At 38.6% G+C, this 18,011-nt stretch overlaps 1 protein-coding gene across 6 annotated transcripts in view; it reads right to left on the reverse strand.

Annotated features, from left to right (window-relative positions):
• Positions 1-18,011, reverse strand: part of MAP3K4 (mitogen-activated protein kinase kinase kinase 4) — a 76,519-nt gene that overhangs the window by 14,306 nt on the left and 44,202 nt on the right. For 3 of the 6 annotated variants that reach the window (XR_008822499.1, XR_008822498.1, XM_056342780.1), the window contains exons 13-19: positions 17,170-17,303; positions 13,674-13,752; positions 11,568-11,646; positions 7,266-7,362; positions 6,201-6,317; positions 1,869-1,969; positions 647-727 (exon numbers count right to left, since the gene is read on the reverse strand). Coding sequence is in view for 4 of the 6 variants with exons in the window: in XM_056342780.1 (XP_056198755.1) it covers positions 647-727; positions 1,869-1,969; positions 6,201-6,317; positions 7,266-7,362; positions 11,568-11,646; positions 13,674-13,752; positions 17,170-17,303 (688 nt within the window). In the remaining 2 variants the exon portion in view is untranslated. The remainder of the gene's footprint in view (positions 1-646; positions 728-1,868; positions 1,970-6,200; positions 6,318-7,265; positions 7,363-11,567; positions 11,647-13,673; positions 13,753-17,169; positions 17,304-18,011) is intronic. The other 3 variants (XM_056342781.1, XM_056342783.1, XM_056342784.1) reach the window with 3 other exon arrangements.

Here is an 18,011-nt window from a genome sequence, read left to right on the forward strand (position 1 = left end):
AAAATAAGCCTTCTAGAGCTCAGAATTTTTTTTTGCTGTTCTTCCTGTATTCTGTCTCAGCCACATAATGAGAGACCAGTTTTTATAATGTTTCATGAGGTTCCACCCTGCCACAATATATGCAAGCAATCAACATGTACGTATCTGTATGGTATAGGAATCTCGAAAGTAATCATTACTTAAGTTTCATGAAAACAAGCAGCAGGACAGAGAGGAAGGGGACCCATAATAGCCTTGAATTTGGGAAAGTATAGGATCATGCACTGTTAGACACTCAAAATAAAAAAATCCCATGCTGGGGAGATCTCTTAGGAAGCCAGGAAGTGTTTCCTACTGTCATGCAGTTCATAATGGGGCACTGAATAGGGACAGCAAACTTCTACACTTGGTATAGTAATGAATGTACTCATTTTGAAGAACACTGCTACCATCTTTCAGAAACTGAAAAGATGTAACTTTTATAGAATTTAACTACTCCTACCTCAAAAGAGTACACTTTGTGATTTTGTTAGCAGTATCTTCTATCTGCAGTCAGGATTTTATTTTTTCCCTTTCCTATGCACGACACTGTGAAAACTAAGAGTCATCCTTTTATTACAGCACTATTTTAATTGGCATTACATTATGGTGACTCCTAAACACCTACCTTTGGTCTGGTTAATTAACGTTCTGAGCTCCCAACTCCTCCGGGATAAGCCACTCGAATCTCCTTTTGGATACGATGGTTCTAGAGAAATAATACTGTGAGCATGAAGGTGGCTTTATCTCACATTAAAGATTATGCCACTATATTCAGTAGAAGCGGAGATCTTACATATCAGGACTTATAACACCTATCAAGTATATGAGGCAACCATATAGCAACGTATGCTCTTGAATTCAAAAAGGGCTTCTCTTCAGAAAACAAATTGTGAAAGCTATTCCGAAATAGGGTTTAATTTATACAGGAACAGAGACCTCCTTCCACAATTGAGTGAAGCATTACAAGTCAGGGCACTCATAATCAATCAAATATGTAAGAAATCTGCAGGAAAACAATCTTCTAAGGTTCCTTAGGGAGACCTATATTCATTCCAATCTAAGCTAGTTTCCCATTCATACAGATACATTAAAAGGGGAATAAGCATGAGGCAGACAGTATTTTCAACATCTGCTTAAAAAGCAAACCAAAAAAATCCCTCACACCTCTTAGTATAAATTTTTAAGGCATTTCTTTCTTCGAAATCGCTTTCATTTTGCAGGATGACCACATCAACTCTACTTCGCTTGGGATTTTGTAGTTCATTTTAATTTGCACAGAACACACTATCTTAACAATCAATGTGTCCGAGTATTTGTTGTAATAAATACCACATATACAGCGGCTGTGGAAACCTGAAGGAGGAGCCCTGATCAGGACATCAAGCTACACACCCTGTCCCTTCTTCCAGGATTCAATTAACAGCAAGTATTTCTGTGATGAATACCACAGTGGTAGTCAAAGAACTGGTCAGAAAACTCTTCACTGTCTGATGGGGCCAGTTCATACCTCATTAACAGCATTTAGAAATTTGCTATCAAATGGGGTATATAATTCAGCAGTAACGTTACCCATTTCATTTTGAATGCTGTAACTTAGTAAGACACCAGGAAATTCCTTCAGGTACAATTCAGAAACAATATGAAAGGCAAGAGAATAGTGGATATGTCTGAAAACAGAAGAACTTGCTCTGACAATATAAGCCTGAAAGTTTAAAATCTAAGATTTCTGAATGGGAAAAGGTGAAAAAAATTTTTTTGCAAGGGTAAGAACTGGGAACAGAGAGAAATATGTTAATGACATAAATCATCTGCACATCCAGGTCACAATCTGTTACTGTGACAATCACCTTCTCGCTCTTCAGTGGGACTGGAGTGACGACTAAGGGATCTGAACTGCAACTCAGCTGCTATTGAAGCCAGTCGATCATTTTCAGGGACACTGGAACCCCTGTTAAAAAGAGCCATTGTACTAATTAACTTAGCATTGCACTAAACTACTGGTGACAATTTAACTGCAGTTTCAAAGAGAAAGAACCTCTGAAGCCTAGGACGTGAACCATGAAAGTAACATGAAAGAAAAACTGATGCTGAGAAGTAAACTGAAAACCCTTTCTATCCTATTTTTTCCCCTGAACAAAGACTTTTTATATAATTTTAGTTACATCACTCTATGAAAATACCCTAAGCTTCAAAAGCTTAAACTACTTCAAACTGTTACTTGCCCATAATAACAGAATCCACTTTAATGACTTGTAACATACTACTAAGCTGCTGCAGGATGCAGCTGGTGCCAGGTTTGGATATGCAATCCAAAGCGATTCAGCTGGGTGACAATGTGAGCCACATTGTCAGATGAAGGGTGGTAACTGCATTCATATGCTTCTAGTGCGCTGCAAATACAGTCACTGCCCGTAATCATTAAGTCAAAACTAGTGGGCAGAGCCACAAGCCAGTTGACAGGAAGGACAGTTGTTAAACGACAGCAGCTTGACTGCTTGGAGGCCCTAGCTCTTCCAGACAGCACAGCGCAGAAACAGATACATCAGAAAAAGACCCAGATGAATAAGCATGCTGAACAGAAAGCGAAACAATACTGAGAGATATGTCTTAAATCTTCAGGCACATTCCTCCAGCCCAAGACATCGATCAATCCACTCCCGGTTTAGAGCTATAAATTCCTCATTAAAGTCTTTCTACAATAACTCCTTTCAGACAAGGCTCCATTTCAATTTTTAAAGCGTGGGGGGAAAGAGCTGTGACTGATGACTGCTTTAACATAATGCTTTAGAGGTACGAGCTAAACATTACTGGAAAGCAGGGAACACTGTTAAATCCTTCACTGAAGGTAACAACTACAAAAAGATGAAAGATCTCTGGCATCAAAGTGCACACAACTATGAGAGGACTTCCCTACATCCCTGAAGTTGCTTCTGAATTGTATCCAACTATTACCTAATCATAGTTTAAAAAAAAGAAAGAGACACAACCTTCACAATCTTGAGAACCGAAGCCAAAAATCCAAGACACACTATTCCCACATGAACATTCTCAATACGATGCTTGCTTTCCACTCCCTACTACTGCCAACTAAATCTTTGAAGTTTGTGGAGGAACTGAGACTGCATTAGTGAAAATCCTCGGCACTCTTCAGGAAGTTGAGATTTTAATCAGCAAGAAGGCTGAGGTTATTCTCAGCACACAGGAATAATTCTAGAGGCACAAAGAGCTTAAAAACAAGCAAAGCTAAACCACCTCTAAAATGAGGCCAGTAGCTGAACAGAGGACCTTAAGTATCATCACTTGGAATGCAGGTGTCTAAAATCCATTTCAGGTCCCTCTTAGCCACCCAGATCTTTTACTGTTTGCATCCAGAAAGACTGTGTGTATGTTGCCAGACAAAGAAACAAAGAAAGAGAAGACTTGCTAAATTTCTGCTCCAGTCCTGGATAAATACAGAATTATGAATAATAACCCTAGCTAGCTCAGGAATTAAATACTAATAAAGGTCATTAATACGAACATAGTGTAAATGTAATAATCAGAAAGCATAATGTAAACAACCAGGTACCGCTGCTATGGATCTTACTTTCTAGTTATATTAAGCTATTTCTTGACAAAAAAAAACCCAAAATAAACAACAAACAACTTCAACAGAACTATGGTGGCATTTGTGCACTACGCAGTGCCTAGTACAATTGATTTTCAAGTTCCATTCAGCTTTCAATAGATATTTAATGCCTACAGTCATGTAATAAATGTCTAAAGAGTTTCTGGGAAGCGTATGAAGTTTTTTGGTTTTGTGCTATTCCAGCAGCTGGACCTGAAACTTCTTGCATATAAAACCACAAAAACACTTCTTGATCCAACAGCTTCCATTTCTCTTTTGGAGTACAAATAAATGAAATACATAATTAAGACTGCAATGTGTTAAAGTTTGCAACTTTCTTTTAACTATATTAAAACCAGAAATTTGCTATAAATATATTATGTTGTAATATTTTGCCTTTCTCAATAAACAAAGCCCCTAAACAACCCCAACAGCCTCCAAAACTCTGCCTCTGCTTTAGTAATTTTTTTCTTCAAATTCTTCCTAGGCAAAACAGGGGGTTAAACAATGCTACTTTATAATCCAGGGAGTGAATAATAAAAAAAAAAAGTGTAATAATCATGGGATATTTTATTAACAAGAAGTAAAAACAGAGCTAAGAGAAATGCAAGTCTTTGAAACATAGGCATAGGTGATTCAACTAAAATGCTGCAATCACATCACCTTTCATGTTACAACCCATGAAAATATTATGCATTTGATTGCAACTAAGAAGTAGAATTCTCATTTCTTTTCTTCCTAATGACTACCTCCTTGAACTAGAAGAAACTGTCAAAATGACAACCTTCACACTTAGATCAATATTTGTAAAGGACACACATGTGGAAAACATTAAAAGAATATACTACTATATTCAAGTGTGTCAAATTATAAACCTGACAGTTGCGTTAGGTGGTATAAAAATCACAACAAAGCCTTCAAGAATTAAAAACTAGCCTCCTACCCCCCTCCCAAAAAATTAACTAACTTCAAAGATCTGCCTTGGCTCAAAGTGCTGTACATATGAAAAATTTCCCTTCATATGTTGTGTAAAGACTAATTATCAAAAAGTTCTTCATTTTAAAAATCATAAATACTAATTAACCATCACCCTTTCAGCTTATAAAGATACCAGAACCTGTCAGTGAAAATCTCTAGAATGTTACTTGAGAAGGGCTTTTCAAATAGATAGCGCTGCAGACTACTGACTGCTCTTTTTCAACAGTGGACTTAAAAGCATGAAGGATATATAACAAATTCATGTAGTCTGAATGACAAAAAAATCAGGATGTATTTTCAACCTAAAACAAACAGGGCCTAGACTCACAAGCTGTACATCTAAAGGCTACTGTAGGGTGCAAGTCATATCTTCTCATAAAAATAAGCTGAAAAGACTTGCAGGGAAGATCTTATGTAAGAAGTGGCAACTTCCCTCTGAACACCTGAACACATGATTCTACTGTGCATCTGGTAACAAATCTACAAACCACAACAGTTTGTTAGCTAACAACTGGAAATTGTTTATTAAAAATAAATAATTCATAATCAAGTCATATCTAAGTTCACTTTGGTCACCATCAATCTATTGTTCCTTCATTACCTGTCCTTTATTTTCTCCACAGCTGTGTGAAACAGTCAAGATCATGTGTCTCCATTCATACAGATCTCTTGCAGAAGGGAGCTAAAATCTTGTACAAGAGTTCTAAACTCTGCCGTAGAAATAAAAACCTAAAAAGCTATTTACAAATCCTAAGATTATATCATTGTGTGAATAGCAGGATTTTCAGAGGCAGGGGTGCAGGGAAAATAATTTTTAAAAATAAACTTACAAAAGAGTAACATTAGGGAACTTGGGAGACATGTCAGAGGTCTGACTGTGGTGTGGGAAGAAGGAACAGTCTGAAATACTACTGCCAAATCAGAGGCCAAAAAGCAAGAAAGAGTACTAACACAGGTCTACCAAAAAATCCACTCGTGACCTCTGCAAACAGACGACACAGGAGTGGTTTCTGTTACATATCCTGATATAGGAATGGTTTTGTTCGTAGTAAGTTTATTCTGTACAAGTCTGAGAAGCCAAAGGTGTAACAAGAAATAAAAAAAACCTCCTGAAATCTTATGTGTATAATTCTGTGTTTGCCACTATATAGTATTTCAAAGTATTTATGGCAGACAACAACAATACCAAAACTGCTAGCTAACATGAAACAAATATATCCTAGGGCTTATTTGCATGTTACAGTCATCTTAGTGTAGAGTTACTTATCAATCCTAATTATTTAGTGAAGTTACACCAATTTACTGACTGGTACATTTTAATTTCATGGACATTTTTACTGAGTACATTTGTAATCTACATCACAACGGCATGCTTTAACAACCATATTGTTCAGACGTTTCAAATTGAAAGTGGTCTTATCTCTTTCTAAGACATAGGATTTTGCTCAAGTCAAACATGAATGAAGGCACCAGTGGAAGACACAATGGGACGGAAAAGTACGTTGCAAATGATCTACTAGGACTCAAGTTTGTGGAAACAGTTATATGGGTGATGTAAGTAGAATGAGGCTGCTATGTCATGGAGCAGAGCTACCTGGTATCATTTGCACTGCTGACAGGTTTGGGTTGAGCTGAGTCGCTACCGATGGGAGCGGGGCGACTGACAGCAACGCTGCAATGGTTCCGTGCATCACAAGGGACACTCCGTGTGCTGTGGCAAGAAGAAAAACTTCAAGAAACAGTACAAAAAAGTACGGAGTTGAAAGTTTATTTTAAAAATAAAATTCTGAAGTGTGCATAATAAGGCCTGACTTTAAAGCTTTTTCAAGTACATAAAGACTTTTATGTGGAATACTTCAGGGTCTCAGAAGCTTCAGAGGCTACCAATATGTACAATAATCACCATCTTCAAAATAAAAATCTCCAAATCTTTACAGTAGTACTAGTTTCTGCCAACAGCAAAGCAACTTAAAAAAAAAAAAAAAAAAAAGTCAAATGAAATGCTTGTCACTGTGCTGATCCTGAAAAACAAATCCCTCTCTTTGTGTGAAAATATGTATGGCGAAGTTTATTTTTAAATTTCTCAAAACTATTTTCGCATTAGTTCTCATGTCAACTCTTTCAAAGGGAAGGAAAATTATCCATTGCTTTAAGCTTCCTCACAGCAGTTTGGTAACTACGCAGAAATGCCACCATATTCCAGAATGCTAAATTTTTAAGTCTTATCTATGCTAAGCTACAGAAAGTAACGTCACAGGCAAGTATGCAGCCATTCAAAGTGGGGAAGGAAATAAAAATGTTGTTGATGAGCAGTCTTCACTGAATTAATGCTTGTTACATTGAAAGACATTTCAGGAAAGACAAAGGGGATAAGAATGACTTCTAAGTGAGAAAGCATGCACCAACAGAAACCTGTAAAATAAAGGGGGAGGGCACAGAGGAGAAAAAGAAACAATATTGTCCTTAAAAGCACATTGATAAAATTCAGACCACTAACACAATATTGTCCTTAAAAGTACATCGATAAAATTCAACCACTAACATGCTAGTTTTTTCTGCTGCTTTGCCCTCAACAAGAAAGAAAAGGTGTTCCACTTACTGACAGCCAGCGTAGCCAAGAGAGGATAAACCAGTTTAGAACTCTACTAATGCTAAATACCTGAAGCCTTCAGGAGTAGGGATGATAAGATGAGGATTTGGTGGATCACTATGGCACCGAGGTACTTTTACAGGACGGGGACTGTTTCGATGAATTGCTGCAAACATAAAAAAGGTAGCACATTTACTCAGATGCCAGAAAAACTCTGTTAGGGCCATTTCAAGGCAGAAAGTTTTTAAAAAATTCATTTCACAGTTAAGTATGAACTGGCATATGTCTTATTCTTTAAGAAAAAACCAAGGCATTTCGATTTTAAATAAATCTATTCTATGTATTACTATTCATACTATTGTATCATGTAACTCATCTATAAAACAATGAAAGGTCTCCACACAAAAACTAGCTATCAGAAGATGCGTACTCGCTTCACTAGAACTACATCTTCATTATTTCAACTTCACAGATGAAAGATGATTTGTTATCTTATTGCAAAATAAATATTAACAAAGCGTATAATTATTAAAAAGCAGAGTGTTATTATGTTCCTTTTGCATCAGAATTTGTTTTCTCAGTCAATAACAGTGAGCAAAACGAGCTGGGAAAAAGCCTCACATATGACAGTTTTACCCATACTAAATGTCCCCCATGACAGCCTGCCCCGAGAAAGCGGTACAAAGGAACCCAGTCAAACCTAAATGAGCCATCACTGCCCTCATGCCTAACTCATTCAGTGCCCCTCAGAGTAGTCTGCAGTGTCTCTCCCTTCCCTCAACCTCTCCCCAACCAGTCACAAAAATACTGCGGCAGTCAGGTCACAAGATAGCTGACTGCCCATCAAAACACAAGTCAGTACTTACTGGCAGGCTAGGTTAATCACAGTGAGCTTCTGCCTTGCACTACCAGGACAAGTAAAAGATGTCAGGGCCAGGTGTTGGCTGCCCTGTTGTAATTTGCAAGGACACTAGCAGAAGATGCAGACAGCAGAACCCACTTCGGTAGAGATAGGCTGTTTCACAGAGCAAAAAGACAGGATAAAACACCAGGAGCCCCTAGCTGCGTGCCTACAGGCAGCAGCATGAACACAGATGGATCCTCAGCTTTGGGAAAAGGGGTCAAGATCACAGTCAGTTTAAAGTCCCTCAACACAGTATGCAAATTGAACTAGGAATTCTGACTTTTCTCTTGTTCACAAGATAGAAAGGGGTACCTGAAATATGGCTACAGTTTATGTTTAGTTATGTTTATTTCACACGTATTGAAGTTTCAGCCTGCTGTTCGAGTCTGCACCATCCATCTGTGTCACCCCCTCCCCGTGCCTCTGAGCCAAAAGCTGTCAAACTAGTTTGTGTGATCCACTGTGTCTGCAATAAGCATTTGCAAGAGTTTCAGTACTTTGGGATCATCACGCTAGTGATTTACCTAAAACTGACCTTCCTCTGAACAACAGCATCAATAATGAATATAGAGGTTTTACATCACAGTACGGAATCTGGCCAAGATATATTTTAGACTATACTTTTTTCTGCAGGATTGGACTGACTTTCATTGTGAAAGGTTTCTCAGCTATAAGTTTCTCACCAAAATTATATCAAAACTGAAACTGTCCTGAAATACTGAAAAATCTCCTCTTGCCCGAGTCAAGTTACCCTCCCCTTCATGTCTTCTGCTATCAACCCTGTCCAGGAAGTGGACATCAGGAGAAAGAAAAGATGTGACAACGTGGTATCTTGAAAGTTAAACCTGTCAATGGACTTCAGAGGAAGAAGACAGAAACAGTACTAAGAAAGATGCATAAAAGGGAAACACAGCTGAGGAAACATCCTTTTCTCAAGATAAACAATGAATATGTTGATTTCACTCTAATGCCAGAGATATTTTTTATACTATGATAAATTCTGTGATACTGGAGAACTATTTCCCACAGCTCTACCATCAAGGCCCCAGGTACAACTCCTCTATACCTCGATAATATAATGTCCATCAGAAGTGTAAATACCCGCACTGCCACAATGAAACTTCATGAAAGGGAGCTGTAACTGCCTCCTGTGGTGGTGCATCTCACCCCCTCCCCTGGGTGGCTCTACAACCTCAGGAATCCCCATTAGGCCTAAGCATCTGTGTAACAACTTGGGCAGTTCAGCATCCCTTGACTGTACCAGCACCTCTTGCACAGCCAAGATGGGAAACGGCATGGCTGTACCAGAAATATCCCCTATCCGAACACCACCACCACCTGCTATCTTTGGAGCATTCCTTATCTGGATTGTATCATCCCTAACAAGCCTGGGAACACTCTCTGTTATGACTCCAAATGGTATGATACCACTGTCAATGGAATTCTGAGAAAAATTCCATTGATTACAGACTCAGATTGCAGCCAGCATGGACAATTACTGATGACTAAAGCCTATCACCTCCAAACTATGAACAGCAGTCCTGAGCGAGGCACTTTGAGCACTCCTGGACTGCAGCGGGCTGCAAACAGCATCTCCCTGAGTGAGGTGTCTCTCAGAAGTCACAAACACCCAAGTTTGTGACACTAGGGGCACCATCACCAAAAGCTGACGATGGGACCTGGGCTGATTTTCCTGCTTCTTGAGGCTCAACCTTTAGCCTGCTGAGAAATGCAAAAGCATTAAACGTGTGTATTTCTCTGAATTCATGGGGAACTTTGAACAGGTATAGATTTGTAAATGTATCTCCACACTTCTATTCCTTTATGTCTGTATGTATGTGTGTGAACTGATTTAGTAACTTTGCAATAAGTAATACAATATCTAATCCATAGTTCAGCCACTTTCATACTTAAGTAAATCTTATTTGATTCACTTTGTAAATGATAAATGAGTCAATGCTTAAGTGCTGCTAAAATCCTACAATCAAACTTAAACTACAGATGTTCCTTATATCCTTTAGACATAAACAGTTGATCAAGCCTGAGACTGGTATTGGATCTAGCCACACCTAAGCTCTATTAGAATAAATATTGAGAGGCTGTACTCTGCACAGCACCTGCACTCCCCGATTCAAAAATTACTAATGTACCTACCACAATACCCAATTTCTGCTACAGCATGAAAGGGAATTTCTGAAGTCACAATTTGGAAAAGTGATAAATCATCTCCAGAACCCACTCCCCATATAATTCACCTGTTTGGCCAGTCTGAAAACCGGACAGGAGATGAAGTCTTACAACTTATTACTGGCACTTAAATGCCAATACTCACCAAAATTATATCAAAACTGAAACTCTCCTGAAATACTGAAAAACCTCCTCTTGCCTGAGTCAAGTTAGAGTCCTACTAACAGCCGCAGTACCTAATACTGCAACGCTAACAGCAGCTCTGCAAGCAGCTGCACACCCATGGGTGGCAGCACTGGATGTAAAAGATACGTCCTTTATGGTCTACCTGCAAGAGGAGGACAAAATGAAATTTGTCTTTACTTGAGAAGGTATACAATGTATCTTTAACAGACTCTCACATGGCCACAAACATCCATAATTGCTCATGCTGCCCTTGCTGAACTTTTATGAAGAGTCTCACTTCCTCAGAATGTGAAACTGTACCAATATATACGTCATCTATATATTCTTGTCAGAGGAGATTCCCCTGAAAAGGTGGAGAAAGCAGCAACAGCAGCATGGCAAGTGCTACATGAAGCACAAATTAAGACTCCGTCTGAAAAATGTCTGGGACCAGAGAAGCAAAGTTTTTAGGTACTTGGTGGATAGGAGGCACTGCAATGATTCCTCCAGGTACCTTGAGAAAAAGAGCATATGCCACAATCTAGGAAAGAATTACAATAGGTACTTTAGGATATTGGAGAAAACATGTACCTGGATTTTTTATCATTGCTTGCCCACTATACTCACTTTTACAAAAACCATGGAAATGGAACACAGAACATGAAGCAGCAGTCAAAACTCTAACACAGAAATTAAAAACTTTGTGAAGTCACACTCCCACAAATTCCTATTACAACTCTTTCACTCCGGTCTTTGATGATGATTCTTTAAAGCAACTTAACCTAAATCACTGTTTGTGACACCTCCTTAAAGTTATAATCACGTCTTTACACAACCTTTCAAAATTACATTCCTTTTCCTGAAGATCTGCAAGACTTCACCGAAATTCAAGGACAAATCAAGAAGAAAACACCTGTAAAACTTTTCAACTTCTTGGGTAAAACCACCATGGTTTACATCACTTTGTCAGGCAATAATGGTTTCACATCAACAATCACGACAAGCTTAAAAATACTTTTATCGGTATTTCTAGCATTTTAAAAGTACTTTACAGTCAAAATTCTCTAACAATAGCAGCAAAACTCCAGAACAAATGCCAGTAACTTCTGCCTTACCAAGGTACAAACCTGTAACAGGACTGTGAGGTTTTCCAATAACATGACCAATGCACTCATTCATCAGAGCTTGTAAACTCTAAAAAAGACAAACAGAAAAAATTGTGATGGTTTATGTTACAAAAGAGTTGACAGTCATATGGTGAAGCTCACAGTAATAAAATTACATTGGTTAAATATGTAATTTGTCAAGTAAGCACCTCTACATGCTATCAATTACATTAAAGTTTTGGATCCACATTAGGGTTTTTACTATTTTTTTTTTTTGTAAGCTAGAAAGTCTTGGTCTTGCCTTGCCTTTTGACCTTGTCAAAATCACCTAATCATAAGAACTGAACAATGATACATCAGAAAGAATACTTCATAATATAAAGCTAGTAAAACTTAAAAATACTCATTGTTAATAAAATTAAAAATTGAAATTAAAAATTTCAAGCGTGCAGGAAAAAGCTGCAAAAACCTCCACTGTCCTCCCTCTCCCCACCCCAGGAAAAAACACCTGAAGAAATTGGGTGAGAGTATGATGGCCTGAATCACAAGACTAAAGCCTGTAAAACAACAAATACAAAGCACTGCATATCAAAAGAAATTCACTTTCATTACCTACCCATGAAGTTAGCAAAACTTTCATGAAAGGCATTCAACAACTAAACCACTGAACTGGGGCTCAAGCAATCTAAGCTTAATTGCTAGGTGTACTATTCACTGTCTATGTAACCTTGGACAAGTTATTAAATCTTCCTCTGGTTCAGTTTACTTGTCAGAACCACAGGGATAAAATATGCCTTCACAATAAAGAATTAGTTTTGTTCTTTGGTACAGCTGCTATGAAGGCTGCTTCTATATACCAGTCATTCAGACTAGTCAAAATTTCTTCCAGAAATCAAAAAACTTAGTGAAGACCAGGATCTCAAAGGTCCTACAAAAAAATATGAAAGAAAAATAGAAGCATTTAGCATGGGATTAGCATATTTTACCAGTCCAGACTGAGCTAGAATCTCAGCTTTAAATCTAGACCATCATTCCTCTATGACATCTGGTATTATCTAAATAAGAGATTAGGATTGACATTGGCAAAATGCTGTGGCCTGCATTATACAGGAGTCAGATTAATCAAAACAATGTGATCCTTCAAGTGATGCTCTCCACAACTAAACCCATTTTAAGAAAGCAAAAGTTCAGAAATGTAGTTAAGGTTTTGGGTTCCCCTCTTTCTCTCCCACTTGTGCAAAGTCTTTTTTAGCAACTGTGTCAAAGCAAATAAAGTTGAGGGGCTACTTCCTAAAGCTAAAGTATCAGGGTATTTCAAATACAAGCTTAACTTTGTCGTTTCAGAAGACAACCCTTTCCCAGCAACATACACATGGAACTAAAACATAACTTATTTGAGAGCTCTTGATAAAAAAAACGTGAAAAAAAGACTAAACTATCGTTTCTGTATTATGCAAGATTAATGTGGTTGGCATTTCATAACAGATCTCAAAATTTATAAATATCAGAGGTGCTGACACTCACATTCTGCTATTTTGTGGCAACTGTGCTTTCACTTCTCTGTAGTACTGTACCAAGATCAGAGAAATAACTTCTCAGAATTTTATTTCCACAGGAAAAGGAGAAAGGCAGAGCACACAAAAAGCCAGTTTTAGTCGGATTTTTTTCACAGTAAAAACAAAAGAAAGATGCTTTAAAGTCTTTTTCACATTGGCACAATTTGAAAAAAAATTGAAGAAATACCCTTAAACAATTGTGATTTTGTATTCATACCCATAAATGAACTCTGGTGCTAAGCCTCAGGAGCTCACATTCAGAAACTTATAACAACAACTATAAATTGTAACTCTGCAGAAAAGCTGCTGTAAACTTTCCCAAGAGACAAAGAAAGAGCCTCCCAAAACAGCAACTTGTCAGCAATTTGAAAACATTAATGCTGATTGTCACAAACATACTCTATTCGGTATCTTACAAACTGAAGAGGTATCAACAGTTACATACAACACCAATCAGCATCTGTATTCAGACTGTTTTATAAAAACTATCCCTGAAAAACATGTACTGATAGCTTCACAAACATTTAGAAATAAACAAGCAGAACAACTTATTCCATACCAAGAAGTCATCTTCTGGGAGAGCTGAAATAAATGCTGGCTCAATGGCTTGAAGAAAATCAAAACCTTGAGTTGCCCACCTAGCTCAAAGAAAAAGAAAAGACAGAAAATTAACCGCTCTTCAGCTAAAGTCATCATAAGAGTTTCAACAACATCCAAGAACAGTAAATGGCAGTTATTTTTCTTCTAGAAAATATGGTACAATCTTTGTAAGAAAATGGATTAATACGTAAGAGGCAAAATATTTAACTTGTATTAATATTTGCCCAGTTAGTACTGAGATAAAGTCTGAGTTTAGCAAGGACACCACCAAATAAAGTGAGCAGGTGATGCCATATATTTCAATCCATGCACACGCTCTCTTCAGGAACAGTATCATCAAGTCACTCATAATATGTATGCTTCAAAGCAACAAGCCAAACCACTATGTTCCCTGCCTAAATTCTCATTTCTGAAACAAGACTGAAAGTGTACTAATGATTTCACGACTATCTGATAAGCAGTAACGGGGCATCAATGGTTTCAAGCCCTACACTGGTAAAGCAAAATAATTAATGAACTTGGTTAAAGTAAGTTGTGCCTTCAGTTCAGCCACATGCTCTCCCTGCACTGCCTCCTCTTAAGACCTCTAGGTAGAATCACAGGATACACGGAGTTGGAAGAGACCCATGAGGACCATCGCAGTCCAACTCCTAACTCCACACACAACAACCTAGAAGTTAAACCATACACCTAAGCATTGTCCAAATGCTTCTTGAACACCAACAGGCCTGGGGCCATGACCACTTCACTGGGGAGCTTGTTCCAGGGCTTGACCACCCTCTCAGTGAAGAACTTTTTCTTAATATTCAATCTGAACTTCCCCTAACGTAGCTTTAAGGCACTCCCTCATATCTTATCACCAGAGAGAAGAGCTCAGCGCCTCGCACTCCACTTCCCCTCCAGAAGCTGTAGACAGTAATGGGGTCACCCCTCAGTCTCTGCTTCTCCAAGCTGAGCAAACCTAGTATGCACAACCACTCCTCATGTAAGACTTTCCCTCCAGTCCTTTCACCACCTTCATTGCCCTTCTTCAGACACACTAACATTTTTACATCCTTCTCATATTGTGGAGCCCAGAAGTAAACACAGTACTCATGGTGCGCTGCACCAATGCTGGGCACAGTTGGACAATCACCTCTTTCAGCTGGTTAGCTGTACTCTGCCTAATGCACCCCAGGACACAGCTGACCCTTTCCACCACCAAGGCACACCGACTCACACAGAGCGTACCGTCAACCAGAACCCCGAGATCCCTTTCTGCAGGGCTGCACCCCGACCTCTTGGCCCCTAATCTATACATATATCCAGGATTACACGGTCCCAGGTGCAAATCTGGCATTTGTCCTTGTTAAATTTCATAAGCTTGGTGATTGCCCAGTACTCCTCATCTATCAAGCTCTCTCTGTAAGGCCTCTGTACCCTCAAGGGAATTAACAGCTCCTCCTAATACAGTGTCGCTGGCAAACTTACTTTGTACATACTCAACTCCTGTGTCCAGATCACTGATAACATTGACGAGAACTGGGCTTAAAACTGAACCCTGCAGAAAACCGTAGTGACTGGCTACCAGCCAGATGTCACCCCATTTACACCAACTCTTTGAGCCCAACCCTTCAGTCAGTTGTTCACCCATCATATTGTGCCCATGTCCAGCCGTATGCTAGATAGGCATTTTGTCCAGAAGGGTACTGTAAGAGACAATATCAAAAGCTCTGCTAAAATAGTCATTTTAAAGAAACCAAACAAACCACACAAAAAAACCCGACCACGTCCACTGCCTTCTCTTCATCCACTTGGTGGGTAACCTTGTCATAAAATGGCAATTAATAAGGCATGGCTTGCCCTCTATGACCCCATGTTGACTTTGATAAATGACTACATTGTCTCTGAAGTGTTTTTCAGTAACTCCCAGAATAATCTCCGTAATTTTACCAAGGAACTGAAGTGAGACTGACAGGCCTGTAATTACCATGATGTTCTTTCTTGCCCTTCTTGAGAATTGGAACAATGTTTGCTAGCTACCAGTCAAGAGGGACTGCTCCAGATTCCTGAGACTGTTGATAAATAACTGAGAGGGGTCTTGCAATAACATCAGCCAACTTCTTCAGAACCTCAGAATGAATTAAGGCCCTCTGGACTTGCGTGCATTCCACTGCACCAGCAAACCTTGTTCAAGTTGAAAGTCAGCCAGGAGTTTACCACTCCAGGGGTCCCAGGGCCCATCATTTGTGCTTAAGACAGAGGTGAAGGCGGCATTAAATGTCTTTGCTTTATCTTCATCCCTATTTGTGAGGTGACCAGTCTCACCACGTAATGGACCAGTGTCATCTTTAAGTCCTCCTTTTGCTGTTAACATACTTTTAAAAGCCTTTTATGTTGTTTTGGGGTTTGGGGTTTTTTGTTTCCTTTTGGGTTTGTTTTTTTTGGTTTTGGGGTTTTTTTGGTTTTGTTTTTAAGATCAGCAGACCAAGCTAACTAGCCTATCCACATATGGTTCAGCCTACCCACTCTTTCCTCCCCCTCTTCCAGTAAGGAGAGCAACCCACCTCCAGGACAAACTGATCAGCCCTATACTTTAAGGAAACAAAACCGTCACTTCTGTGAAATCTGCTAGCGCAGATCAATATAAAAGCACCTATTTTTATGCAAAAGAATTCTACTACATTTCTGATATACCAGCTAAAAAATGCTGCAAAAACACCTAAGTTAACCAAGCAATGGTATTGTTCTGCTTGGACCAGTCTCCCAGTTCCTCCACTTACATTGTCAAAGTGATGCAACTTTAACTTTTTTCATTAGCGCCCAGCAGTAGAGTTTCATAGCACCAACTGTAAGCACAATTTGAGCGACCACTGGGCACAACACTACTGCCAGACAAGACAGAAAATATTTAGACTACAACAAAAAACACCCACAAGTGCACCCATTATTGCAATCATAAAACTAAAGAATTTTCAGCAGAGTGGAAACACTTCTTCCTCATCTGTGGGCCATACTTTGGACACTTTCAGAAAGGACTAACAGAAGGACTTCTACAGGAGGTTCCATACATATCTCATTTCTGCAACTGGCAGAAAACAATACAGCTTTCTCTGTAGAATACCCAAAGAATGACTGTTGCATATTGACTCCTGATCACATAGCACTTTTATTCCAACTTAATGACCCTTCTCTAAAGTCTTTTAATTATCTGGGTCCAACAACCTCCACTTTTTCTTCCCATTTTCTGTCAGTTAACATGAGGCAAAGCATTCCACAAATTCTTTTGGTACGCAGCTGGAGCATTCATTTGGATTTATGCATTTATTATTCAAATTATTTTCAAAATTTAAGAGCCAGAAGCATCAGTAGTTCAGAAGAACTACTTCTACACAATAAGGCATTACTCAAAGTGTGAAAATTCCTGCATGTTATTTAAACACACACTACCATGGCAGTCACAAGTTGGCTGTTACCTGGGTCGAGTGCCCCGGCCACTCTCACATTTTGTTAGCACATAATTCATCCATTTCCTGGCAAAGCTGATATACTTGTCTCCAATTTTCTGCCTGAATTCTCCAGACATCAGACGAACAACTTCTTTATGGTACTGTAAGAAACACTAAAGATTACTTTTCACGTATTAATAAGAAGAACAAAAATACCATTTGCAATATCCACTGGAGTATTTGCAGGCTAACAAAACTCTACAGTATGGTAACAGTCACATCCTATTCTTAGACAAAGAGTTTATATAAGCAGATGCATATTTATAGAAAAAAATCATAAAAAGTATATGATACAAAATGTGCCACAGTGAGAGGCAGCACTTGAGCCATACTGCATTCTTATGTGTATACAGGCATGCGCTGATGGTTAACGGTGTACACACATCATTTAAGAAAAGCTACATAAACGTTCAGTTCTGTAATCAGAGACTGAACTGCAAAGTAGCGTTCATTTTTAATTATACTGCAGGTAACATTAGGGGATAAAGGAGTTATATAAGTACATTTAAAAAAATAAACAGAAACATCAGATATTTTTTAGCAGACCATCCTTAGAAATATGTTAGTATTAAATCTTAAAAAGTTTTTACAAAGCTCACAGGAACCAAATAGTGAAACAACATACTAAAAGCACCTGAACATGACATTTCTTTATTGTGTTTTTTGCTGAGATAGTTTTCTTCACAGTAGGCTAGTACGGGGCTATATTTTAGATTTCTGCTCAGAACAGTGTAGATAACACTGGGATGTCTTAGTCACTGCTGAGCAGTGCTCACACAGAGCCAAGGGTTTATCTGCTTCTCACTCCA

Source organism: Falco biarmicus, chromosome 6 (assembly GCF_023638135.1).
Source record: "Falco biarmicus isolate bFalBia1 chromosome 6, bFalBia1.pri, whole genome shotgun sequence".
NCBI lineage: Eukaryota > Metazoa > Chordata > Aves > Falconiformes > Falconidae > Falco > Falco biarmicus.